Below are 13,308 nucleotides of genomic sequence, written 5' to 3' on the forward strand. Positions count from 1 at the left end.
AACTGTGTTCTATCCTAGCCTACACCTGTACCAACTGTGTTCTATCCTAGCCTACACCTGTACCAACTGTGTTATATCCTAGCCTACACCTGTACCAACTGTGTTATATCCTAGCCTACACCTGTACCAACTGTCTTCTATCCTAGCCTACACCTGTACCAACTGTTCTATCCTAGCCTACACCTGTACCATGTTATATCCTAGCCTACACCTGTACCAACTGTGTTCTATCCTAGCCTACACCTGTACCAACTGTGTTCTATCCTAGCCTACACCTGTACCCAATGTGTTCTATCCTAGCCTACACCTGTACCAACTGTGTTCTATCCTAGCCTACACCTGTACCAACTGTGTTATATCCTAGCCTACACCTGTACCAACTGTGTTATATCCTAGCCTACACCTGTACCAACTGTCTTCTATCCTAGCCTACACCTGTACCAACTGTGTTCTATCCTAGCCTACACCTGTACCAACTGTGTTATATCCTAGCCTACACCTGTACCAACTGTGTTATATCCTAGCCTACACCTGTACCAACTGTCTTCTATCCTAGCCTACACCTGTACCAACTGTTCTATCCTAGCCTACACCTGTACCAAATATTATATCCTAGCCTACACCTGTACCAACTGTGACTGGACTCAAGTGGGGCATCTACCTGGGCTCACCTGACCTGCCCCCACCTGTGTACCGGGACATCCTCACCCTCGGGACCAAGAGAGTGACCAGGCTAGTTGCCCTACCTACAGGCCCTGTGTTTGGTGTGGAGAGGACTGCCAACATCATTTTGCTGCATGGAAAACAGAGAGGTGTGGATTTTATTATAAATTTTATTTAACTTGCTTCCTCTGTCTGTTGTCGTAGATCAAAACTGCCAAGCAAAATTTCGAGTACTTCTAAAATGACCAATTTGTTTCAAGACCCGTTGACTATGCAATCTGACATCAAATGTGACTTAATTGGATGCCTAATTAATTTTTTATGTAGTAATTAAAATTTCCTAAATAAAGAATTGTGTCCTACTATTATTCCATATTATTATACACGGATTATCATGTTCATTTGGTGCAAAATACTTTTTAGTCAAGCAACTCTACTGAAAAATAAAATGCCTAAAAAACATTTTAATAACAAGCTTTTATATAAAAATGCACTAAAAAGGAGAAAATAAATGATTTTCTTTAAATATATAAAAATATACTACTATTTAAATAACTATTAAGAAAAGCGTGAGTCACTATATTAGCTATTGGATACCTTTACTAATATTTAGGAAACAAAGTTTGAAATGAATCAGTCAGTTAGAAGTGATTAAAATTTCGCTCGGCAGTTTTGATCAATGACGCGAAGCAAGTTCAATAAAATCTTGTAAAAATATTTTAACAACAAGCTTTTATGTTATGATGCATTTAAAATGAGGAAATAAATGATTTTCTTTAAATATATAATAGTGCACTACTATTTAAAAAACTATAAAGAAAAGTGTTGGTCTCTTCCTAAATATTAGTAAATGTATCCAATAAATAAATATTTATAACTTTAAAACCTTTTTATTTTCTCCAAGACATGGCTGTCAAATCAATGGATGTCATGTGGGCAGGTGTCATCACCTGGGGTTACCATGACAACATCATCAGAATCCGCAGCTACCAGGACAAACCGCTCATCAACTTTGTCCAGCAAAGCTCATTTGGGAAGGTCTGTAATTTTGCTTTACCTTTCCACATGTTAATCTTTCACCACTTAGTTGTTGATGTTCTTTTATATAGTGCCTACATTTTATTAGTTAGTTTTTTTTTAAACTTAGCCCACATCCAGTAGTTTAAAATGTTAATTCATCATCTTAATATTTTCAACTCCTCGCATAAAACTACAGTTTACTGACTTAAGTTTGGCTTTTATTCAATGTTCTAACCTGATCAGGTGACCTGTGTGGAATCTGTTCCGGACTGCCGTCTGCTTTTTACTGCTGGAACTTCTGGAATCATCCATGTGTTTACAATGACCCACAATTCCTCCAAAGTAATTTCCTTTCTTGTATTCATCCAACATTTAAAAAATAAATAATAATTATTTCTCATTTGTGAGTCTAAGATAAAAAAAACCTATTGAGACTGTGATCAATCTTAGTAGTGTTAAATATAATTTTATTGATTGCTGTTTTATAGTTTATAGATCAAGCTTAGTAGTGTTAGATATAATTTTATTGATTGCTGTTTTATAGTTTATAGATCAATCTTAGTAGTGTTAAATATAATTTTATTGATTGCTGTTTTATAGTTTATAGATCAAGCTTAGTAGTGTTAGATATAATTTTATTGATTGCTGTTTTATAGTTTATAGATCAATCTTAGTAGTGTTAGATATAATTTTATTGATTGCTGTTTTATAGTTTATAGATCAATCTTAGTAGTGTTAGATATAATTTTATTGATTGCTGTTTTATAGTTTATAGATCAATCTTAGTAGTGTTAGATATAATTTTATTGATTGCTGTTTTATAGTTTATAGATCATTCTTAGTAGTGTTAGATATAATTTTATTGATTGCTGTTTTTAAATTTTATAGATCTAGCTTAGTATAGAAAATTATATTTTAAAAAGAATCAAGAAAAAGAAATTTTTACTTTGTTAAAAAATAATTTAAAAATTCCAACTTATAATTAACTTGATTTTGATTTGAATCAGTTCCCTTTTTGTACCTGACAGTCCATGAGGCAAGTGAAATAGAGTTCACCTGTTTCTGTGACAACAATCAATCAGTATGTACATTCATCATATTATGCACTATCTTGTCAATCTTGTCTGTTTATTACCCAGCCAAGCAACCTACAACTTCGGGGTGTGAGGAGGAAGCTTGTTGGCCACTCTGGTCCCATCACCTGTCTGTCTGTGTGCCAGGCCTTCAGTATCTTGGTCAGTGCCAGCAGTGACGGCACCTGTATCATCTGGGACCTGAATAGACTGACCTATGTCAGGTCCATCACCAGCCACTGTGCGGAGGTCAGCACCTTGACCATCAGTGACACACTGGGAGATATTGCCAGTGTCAGTCACTCAGGTAAGAATTGAATGTTAAGGCTAAGTAACGCAAGCTATCATTTACCAGGACAGAGTTGTACATTAATGATGGCACAGTTTTTTTTTGTTCCTACCTGATGACACCACTTATAGACACCTTCTAATGACATGAACTGTTCCTACCTGAAGACACCATTTATAGACACCTTCTAATGACATGAATTGTTCCTACCTGATGACACCACTTATAGACACCTTCTAATGACATGAATTGTTCCTACCTGAAGACACCATTTATAGACACCTTCTAAAGACATGAACTGTTCCTACCTGATAACACCATTTATAGACACCTTCTAAAGACATGAACTGTTCCTACCTGATAACACCACTTACAGACACCTTCTAAAGACATGAACTGTTTCTACCCTACCTGATGACACCACTTATAGACACCTTCTAATGACGTGAACTGTTCCTACCTGATGACACCACTTATAGACACCACTTAATGATGTGAATTGTTCCTACCTGAAAACACCACTTACAGACACCACTTAATGATGTGAATTGTTCCTACCTGAAAACACCACTTACAGACACCACTTAATGATGTGAATTGTTCCTACCTGAAAACACCACTTACAGACACCACTTAATGATGTGAATTGTTCCTACCTGAAAACACCACTTACAGACACCACTAAATGACGTGAATTGTTCCTACCTGAAAACACCACTTACAGACACCACTTAATGATGTGAATTGTTTCTACCTGAAAACACCACTTACAGACACCACTAAATGACGTGAATTGTTCCTACCTGAAAACACCACTTACAGACACCACTTAATGATGTGAATTGTTCCTACCTGAAAACACCACTTACAGACACCACTAAATGACGTGAATTGTTCCTACCTGAAAACACCACTTACAGACACCACTTAATGATGTGAATTGTTCCTACCTGAAAACACCACTTACAGACACCACTAAATGACGTGAATTGTTCCTACCTGAAAACACCACTTACAGACACCACTAAATGACGTGAACTGTTTCCCCATACAGGAGACTCCAGCATCCTCCAGCTCCACACAGTCAACGCCAGCCACGTGGCCACTGTCAAGGTGTCAGACACCATCCACTGTCTGGCCTACTCCAGCGCTCCAGAGGGTAGATCAGTCAACGTGGTGGCAGGAGGGCTAGAGTCTGGCAGCATCAGGTTGGTTGTCTACTGGTTGCTGTGTTAACTCATGCTGTTGTCTACTGGCCACTGTGTTAACTGTTGTCTACCGGCCACTGTGTTAACTCATGCTGTTGTCTACTGGCCACTGTGTTAACTGTTGTCTACCGGCCACTGTGTTAACTCATGCTGTTGTCTACTGGCCACTATGTTAACTGTTGTCTACCGGCCACTGTGTTAACTCATGCTGTTGTCTACTGGCCACTGTGTTAACTCATGCTGTTGTCTACTGGCCACTATGTTAACTCATGCTGTTGTCTACTGGCCACTGTGTTAACTCATGCTGTTGTCTACTGGCCACTGTGTTAACTGTTGTCTACTGGCCACTGTGTTAACTGTTGTCTACTGGCCACTGTGTTAACTGTTGTCTACTGGCCACTATGTTAATTGTTGTCTACTGGCCACTGTTTTAACTCATGCTGTTGTCTACTGGCCACTGTGTTAACTCATGCTGTTGTCTACTGGCCACTGTGTTAACTCATGCTGTTGTCTACTGGCCACTGTGTTAACTCATGCTGTTGTCTACTGGCCACTGTGTTAACTGTTGTCTACTGGCCACTGTGTTAACTCATGCTGTTGTCTACTGGCCACTGTGTTAACTGTTGTCTACTGGCCACTGTGTTAACTCATGCTGTTGTCTACTGGCCACTGTGTTAACTGTTGTCTACTGACCACTGTGTTAACTCATGCTGTTGTCTACTGGCCACTGTGTTAACTGTTGTCTACTGGCCACTGTGTTAACTCATGCTGTTGTCTACTGGCCACTGTGTTAACTCATGCTGTTGTCTACTGGCCACTATGTTAACTCATGCAGTTTTCTACTGGCCACTGTGTTAACTCATGCTGTTGTCTACTGGCCACTGTGTTAACTGTTGTCTACCGGCCACTGTGTTAACTGTTGTCTACTGGCCACTGTGTTAACTCATGCTGTTGTCTACTGGCCACTATGTTAACTCATGCTGTTGTCTACTGGCCACTGTGTTAACTGTTGTCTACTGGCCACTGTGTTAACTCATGCTGTTGTCTACTGGCCACTGTGTTAACTGTTGTCTACTGGCCACTGTGTTAACTCATGCTGTTGTCTACTGGCCACTGTGTTAACTGTTGTCTACTGGCCACTGTGTTAACTCATGCTGTTGTCTACTGGCCACTGTGTTAACTCATGCTGTTGTCTACTGGCCACTATGTTAACTCATGCAGTTTTCTACTGGCCACTGTGTTAACTCATGCTATTGTCTACTGGCCACTGTGTTAACTCATGCTGTTGTCTACTGGCCACTATGTTAACTGTTGTCTACTGGCCACTGTGTTAACTCATGCTGTTGTCTACTGGCCACTGTGTTAACTCATGCTGTTGTCTACTGGCCACTGTGTTAACTCATGCTGTTGTCTACTGGCCACTGTGTTAACTCATGCTGTTGTCTACTGGCCACTGTGTTAACTCATGCTGTTATCTACTGGCCACTGTGTTAACTCATGCTGTTGTCTACTGGCCACTGTGTTAACTGTTGTCTACTGACCACTGTGTTAACTGTTGTCTACTGGCCACTGTGTTAACTGTTGTCTACTGGCCACTGTGTTAACTGTTGTCTACTGGCCACTGTTTTAACTCATGCAGTTGTCTACTGGCCACTGTTTTAACTCATGCAGTTTTCTACTGGCCACTGTGTTAACTCATGCTGTTGTCTACTGGCCACTGTGTTAACTCATGCTGTTGTCTACTGGCCACTGTGTTAACTGTTGTCTACTGGCCACTGTGTTAACTCATGCTGTTGTCTACTGGCCACTGTGTTAACTCATGCTGTTGTCTACTGGCCACTGTGTTAACTGTTGTCTACTGGCCACTGTGTTAACTGTTGTCTACTGACCACTGTGTTAACTGTTGTCTACTGGCCACTGTGTTAACTGTTGTCTACTGGCCACTGTGTTAACTCATGCTGTTGTCTACTGGCCACTGTGTTAACTGTTGTCTACTGGCCACTGTGTTAACTCATGCTGTTGTCTACTGGCCACTGTGTTAACTGTTGTCTACTGGCCACTGTGTTAACTGTTGTCTACTGGCCACTGTGTTAACTGTTGTCTACTGGCCACTGTGTTAACTCATGCTGTTGTCTACTGGCCACTGTGTTAACTGTTGTCTACTGGCCACTGTGTTAACTCATGCTGTTGTCTACTGGCCACTGTGTTAACTCATGCTGTTGTCTACTGGCCACTGTGTTAACTGTTGTCTACTGGCCACTGTGTTAACTCATGCTGTTGTCTACTGGCCACTGTGTTAACTGTTGTCTACTGGCCACTGTGTTAACTCATGCTGTTGTCTACTGGCCACTGTGTTAACTCATGCTGTTGTCTACTGGCCACTATGTTAACTCATGCAGTTTTCTACTGGCCACTGTGTTAACTCATGCTGTTGTCTACTGGCCACTGTGTTAACTGTTGTCTACCGGCCACTGTGTTAACTGTTGTCTACTGGCCACTGTGTTAACTCATGCTGTTGTCTACTGGCCACTGTGTTAACTGTTGTCTACTGGCCACTGTGTTAACTCATGCTGTTGTCTACTGGCCACTGTGTTAACTCATGCTGTTGTCTACTGGCCACTGTGTTAACTCATGCTGTTGTCTACTGGCCACTGTGTTAACTCATGCTGTTGTCTACTGGCCACTATGTTAACTCATGCAGTTTTCTACTGGCCACTGTGTTAACTCATGCTGTTGTCTACTGGCCACTGTGTTAACTCATGCTGTTGTCTACTGGCCACTGTGTTAACTCATGCTGTTGTCTACTGGCCACTATGTTAACTGTTGTCTACTGGCCACTGTGTTAACTCATGCTGTTGTCTACTGGCCACTGTGTTAACTCATGCTGTTGTCTACTGGCCACTGTGTTAACTCATGCTGTTTTCTACTGGCCACTGTGTTAACTGTTGTCTACTGGCCACTGTGTTAACTGTTGTCTACTGGCCACTGTGTTAACTCATGCTGTTGTCTACTGGCCACTGTGTTAACTCATGCTGTTGTCTACTGGCCACTGTGTTAACTCATGCTGTTGTCTACTGGCCACTGTGTTAACTGTTGTCTACTGGCCACTGTGTTAACTGTTGTCTACTGACCACTGTGTTAACTGTTGTCTACTGGCCACTGTGTTAACTGTTGTCTACTGGCCACTGTGTTAACTCATGCTGTTGTCTACTGGCCACTGTGTTAACTGTTGTCTACTGGCCACTGTGTTAACTCATGCTGTTGTCTACTGGCCACTGTGTTAACTGTTGTCTACTGGCCACTGTGTTAACTCATGCTGTTGTCTACTGGCCACTATGTTAACTGTTGTCTACTGGCCACTGTGTTAACTCATGCTGTTGTCTACTGGCCACTGTGTTAACTGTTGTCTACTGGCCACTGTGTTAACTCATGCTGTTGTCTACTGGCCACTGTGTTAACTGTTGTCTACTGGCCACTGTGTTAACTCATGCTGTTGTCTACTGGCCACTGTGTTAACTCATGCTGTTGTCTACTGGCCACTGTGTTAACTGTTGTCTACTGGCCACTGTGTTAACTCATGCTGTTGTCTACTGGCCACTGTGTTAACTGTTGTCTACTGGCCACTGTGTTAACTCATGCTGTTGTCTACTGGCCACTGTGTTAACTGTTGTCTACTGGCCACTGTGTTAACTCATGCTGTTGTCTACTGGCCACTGTGTTAACTGTTGTCTACCGGCCACTGTGTTAACTCATGCTGTTGTCTACTGGCCACTATGTTAACTCATGCTGTTATCTACTGGCCACTGTGTTAACTCATGCTGTTGTCTACTGGCCACTGTGTTAACTGTTGTCTACTGGCCACTGTGTTAACTCATGCTGTTGTCTACTGGCCACTGTGTTAACTCATGCTGTTGTCTACCGGCCACTGTGTTAACTCATGCTGTTGTCTACTGGCCACTGTGTTAACTGTTGTCTACTGGCCACTGTGTTAACTGTTGTCTACCGGCCACTGTGTTAACTCATGCTGTTGTCTACTGGCCACTGTGTTAACTCATGCTGTTGTCTACTGGCCACTGTGTTAACTCATGCTGTTGTCTACTGGCCACTGTGTTAACTGTTGTCTACTGGCCACTGTGTTAACTCATGCTGTTGTCTACTGGCCACTGTGTTAACTGTTGTCTACCGGCCACTGTGTTAACTCATGCTGTTGTCTACTGGCCACTGTGTTAACTCATGCTGTTATCTACTGGCCACTGTGTTAACTCATGCTGTTTTCTACTGGCCACTGTGTTAACTGTTTTCTACTGGCCACTGTGTTAACTGTTGTCTACTGGCCACTGTGTTAACTCATGCTGTTGTCTACTGGCCACTATGTTAACTGTTGTCTACTGGCCACTGTGTTAACTCATGCTGTTGTCTACTGGCCACTATGTTAACTGTTGTCTACTGGCCACTGTGTTAACTCATGCTGTTGTCTACTGGCCACTATGTTAACTGTTGTCTACTGGCCACTGTGTTAACTCATGCTGTTGTCTACTGGCCACTATGTTAACTGTTGTCTACTGGCCACTGTGTTAACTCATGCTGTTGTCTACTGGCCACTGTGTTAACTCATGCTGTTGTCTACTGGCCACTGTGTTAACTCATGCTGTTGTCTACTGGCCACTGTGTTAACTGTTGTCTACTGGCCACTGTGTTAACTCATGCTGTTGTCTACTGGCCACTGTGTTAACTGTTGTCTACTGGCCACTGTGTTAACTGTTGTCTACTGGCCACTGTGTTAACTCATGCTGTTGTCTACTGGCCACTGTGTTAACTCATGCTGTTGTCTACCGGCCACTGTGTTAACTCATGCTGTTTTCTACTGGCCGCTGTGTTAACTCGTGCTGTTGTCTACTGGCCACTGGTTGGACCACTCACCCTGTCCATACTACTATCATTACAATGTTTTTTTAAATTAAAATTTTTCCAACTGAATGTTTTGTTTAAAGCATTATCTATTATGGTCCACAAAGTGTTTTTTAAATCAAAGTATTCTGATGTCCTGTATTTAAATTTTGTTTCGTCTAACGTACTACTCAAAGATTTGTTGTTTGAATAAATCCCCTTGAATCTCCACTAACCAATGAGCAACAATCCTAGGTTGTGGAGCAGTTGGGACCTGTCACCATTAAAAGATTTGACAAAAGACAACCCTAACCCTAAGGCAGTCATTGGGTACTGTAAAACCTTTTTTAATTGTACAATAGGAATTTTAAATTTAATTAATGTTTTTTCATTTTCTAAATAGAAATGTGTACAAACTACCAAATTAAATATTACATCTATTAAGAAACTAAAAATAATGTTTCTAACCTGTGACTTATTATTTTTCTCTGCCTAGGTTAACTTTCTCCGCTGATTCCCAATACTTGATGGCATCTTCTGCTGATGGGCTGATAACTCTGTGGGGAAAAGATTTAAAGTCATTGAGGGAGCACTCGGAGAAATTTATCCCTGTCATCAGCTCACAGGATGGAGAAAAATAAATCTGTAGCAAACATTGGAACAAAAATATTGATGACAAACCTGACATTTCTTAAAGTTATTTTACCAAAAATAAATGTTAAAAACTTACCCTCAGTTAGCTGTTTGAGGGATAAAATATGGCAGTATTTTGTAAAATATTTTTAAAAACTGCATATTTATTTATTTAAAAGACTTTAAAAGAACTAGGTGCTGATTCATGTATAGTTTATGTTCTTGAATTAGGCTTCACCGATACTTTCAAATGAACTTGTGGTTTAAAATGACTGAATCTACTGGCTGTGTTTAAAATGATGTTTTCACCTTTGTATTGAAAAAAATACTTAATACTTTTATAACTTAGTTTCTTTACTAATTTGTATTTTTAAAATTTATTATATAACATAACAAAATGTCATACATTTCATGTAGTTGGTAATAATTAATTTACTAGTCAAATTTCATTTATTTATTTCCACAATCATTTTTTAAACTGTGCAAAAGTAATGTATGTCATTTTTCTTTTGTAAATCAATATTTATAACTTAGCCATATTCTGAACTGAAGTATACATGTGATGCTTACAATAATTGAGCAAATATTATATCCCAATTCATAATACATTTTTCATATTAAAAAAAAGAATTCTTTATTTATATTTGATGTAAATAGATTATTGTTAGATTTAACATTGAGGGCCCTTCATGTTATCATTTACCGTATTACTGGATGCATTCCTATTTAATACTCACCAATGATATTTACCCGTACATAGTTTAAATGTTGAACTGTTTTCAAGCAAAAAGTGTTCATCTAACTAAATTTCTACATGTAAAAATCTTTTTTTGACCAGCATTAGTAATTGTACTAAAGCTAGTTTTCTAATTCAATGAAAATGTTTCTCTGATGGTTAAGGAATGAACACACAGAAAAATGTTTATGAAAGATGTTTTATTTTTTTTATATCTTACAGCTAATCAACTAAATCATTGTTTAAAAAACTAGTGGCTCATTAGCTTGTATTTCCATTTAGAAACTTATTTTGTGTGTGTGTGTGTGAAAATATTTTGTTAAATTAGAATGTGCTTTATGAACAAATATTTATTCAAACGTATTTGTAGATGTTTACATCCCACTGCCATTGGTTGATGACCTAATGTTGTTTAGATGGATCAATAATTCCTTCTTGTCTTCTTAGATCCTTCATGGTGGTTCTTATACCTATGCAAATTAATTCTAGATTATTTTTGTTGTTTTATCTTTTTGTTCATGCTATTTCAAACTGTATCTTTTGTCAGTTTTATTTCAAATATGCAATGGGAATTTCTGTTAAAAATTTGGATTTCTGTTAGAAATTAAGATATTAAGTTGTTTACCATGTTTTCTAACCCTTAGTAAGAAATGACTTAAATAATTCCATTTTGAGATTTGTATTTTTATATGAAGATGAAGATACCTATTTATATAAATAATCCTGACAGAAAAACACTATTTACATAGTCAGCTATTTTTGTTGGATGTTATTCAGCTCAAGAAAATCTATTGATTGTCTCCCATTATGTAAATAGATGACCTCTGACCTTGATTTCTATTTTGTTTTATCCCACACCTATTTCTAAATCCATCAAATTGTCTTTCTTTCTTTTCCTCTTTGTTGCTCGCTCTTAATTGCATTCCACAATGTAGACATAAGTTATTTTAAAATAGTTTTATTGCAAATATTCAGATAAAATCAAATCAGGTTGCATAACATCTTAATAAAAATTTAATTTTGATGTGAATTAATTTTTACTAAAGAATCAATATTGAACAGATTTTGTAGCTTGTAGATAATAATCGTATTCTGCTCATTGTTTTATATAAATAAATATTCTTTTGTTATTGTCAAAATATGTATAATTTTATTGTTACGTTTTATAATTTGAAAAGTTTAGTATTCTCAGTTTTACAGTTTAATTTAGAGTCCTAACATTATTTCTTTGTGATAATCTAATCTACTCTTAGATATCTTTTGTTCTTTATCAATGTTTATTCCTGTGAACTATGTTAAACTGTTTACTGCAAACCAGATGAAATATTATATTTTTACATTCTATGTACAGAAACAACATTTAGGAAAAAAATTACCTACTGATTGACAAAATAAGATTTTGTTTCTAAGTTGTCTGAACATAAGCGAACAAATGTTCAGTCAGAAGAAACATAAGTACATTTCACTTAAACATAAGAAAGAAAATTTTTGTTATTAATTGTGTAACAGCTTTTATAATATATGACCACTCTGCAGACAGAAAGAAAATATTGTAATTAAAATTGAAAACTGATGCTAAATAATTCAACTTTTTATAAATAAACATGTTTTTAAAAATTCTCCCAGGGTTTGAATGGTGTACTGGCTTTCTGTCAATCAGTGTAAATTAGTCTTACACTTTTGAAAGCTTTACAGTATTGCTACAAATTTTTACTGTGTTTATGTATTGTTGTTATCAATGTAGATGGGCTACAACAATAATTCAGCACTGATACATGCTCAAATAAAAAAATTGTACCAAGTTTTGAACACACCTTAACTAGTTGTAAGTGAATTATATGTTCATCTGCTATAGATGCAAGTATTTTTCTAGTCACCTAGTGTGAAAGGTCAGAAAGAGTATTGATACTATGGATAGATAATTTAAACAAGCAGTTCTACAGTAAGTGATTAGCTGCCATGTTAAAAACAGTGTGATACAATTTGTACAATGTTTGTTTTAATTTACATCTTTCTATTTTTATTTAAATTGTATTTTTTTATAATGTCTAAGTTAAAAAATTAAATTCTATTTGAACAGTTGGACTTTGTTGTGTTCTTTTATCATTGGATAGTGATGGAATCTCTGTAAAGCTGCACAGGACAGGGGAAAAAAACATTGCCAGTCCCTCCTGATAATGAGGATTGAAGCAATCACCTACCCTCTTCCTCCATCCTCACTATTGAATAGTTAAATAGGCCTACAATTATTTTACATGAATGCTATTTAGAGATATGCTTAAAAGAAATACTGTCTACATTGTCCCCTAACCCGTCACATAATACAATAGCTGTACTTGTAATTAAAAAGATTAAATTCTATTATAAATGTTTATTATTTTAATGCGTATGGGTGTATAGAATATTCGGATTTGAATTTTTTAAAAATGCAAATGTTTTCAAATAACAGCATGAATAAAATTATTGACAATTCTTCTATAATAAATAATTAATAACAATTCGTTTATAGTAAAAAATAATTTAATTTTTGATCAGTAACTAAGTTTTGTACGGGCTACCTCCTTTGATTTTCTAAATTCGAAAATTCTGCAATAAATTTACGGTCAAAGGGGAACAAACATGAAATTGTTTCACTTCGTAGTTTAGCTGAAGTAACCCCCCTTATTGAATTGCTATCTTAAAAGCCAAAAAACATTTGATTTAACAAATTAAACTCGAGCTTAATATTTTCTAAATAGCTCATAATTAAATTTTGATAATCTCAAGTACTTTTTAACAGTCTTACCAATAAAGTACCTA

General features: G+C 37.4%; 1 protein-coding gene across 1 annotated transcript in view; it reads left to right on the top strand.

Moving 5' to 3' along the window:
• The window catches only part of LOC131952639 (lysosomal-trafficking regulator), a 58,547-nt gene extending 45,956 nt beyond the window's left edge, over positions 1-12,591 (top strand). Inside the window, exons 50-56 of the mRNA XM_059315384.1 lie at positions 617-812; positions 1,568-1,701; positions 1,927-2,025; positions 2,823-3,063; positions 4,100-4,253; positions 9,396-9,470; positions 9,637-12,591. Of these exons, the coding sequence (XP_059171367.1) occupies positions 617-812; positions 1,568-1,701; positions 1,927-2,025; positions 2,823-3,063; positions 4,100-4,253; positions 9,396-9,470; positions 9,637-9,781 (1,044 nt within the window). The 3' untranslated portion in view covers positions 9,782-12,591. The remainder of the gene's footprint in view (positions 1-616; positions 813-1,567; positions 1,702-1,926; positions 2,026-2,822; positions 3,064-4,099; positions 4,254-9,395; positions 9,471-9,636) is intronic.
• The last annotated feature ends 717 nt before the right edge of the window (positions 12,592-13,308 follow it).

The sequence above is a fragment of the Physella acuta genome, unplaced genomic scaffold (genome assembly GCF_028476545.2).
Source record: "Physella acuta isolate Inbredline_101_S28 unplaced genomic scaffold, ASM2847654v3 ptg000883l, whole genome shotgun sequence".
NCBI lineage: Eukaryota > Metazoa > Mollusca > Gastropoda > Physidae > Physella > Physella acuta.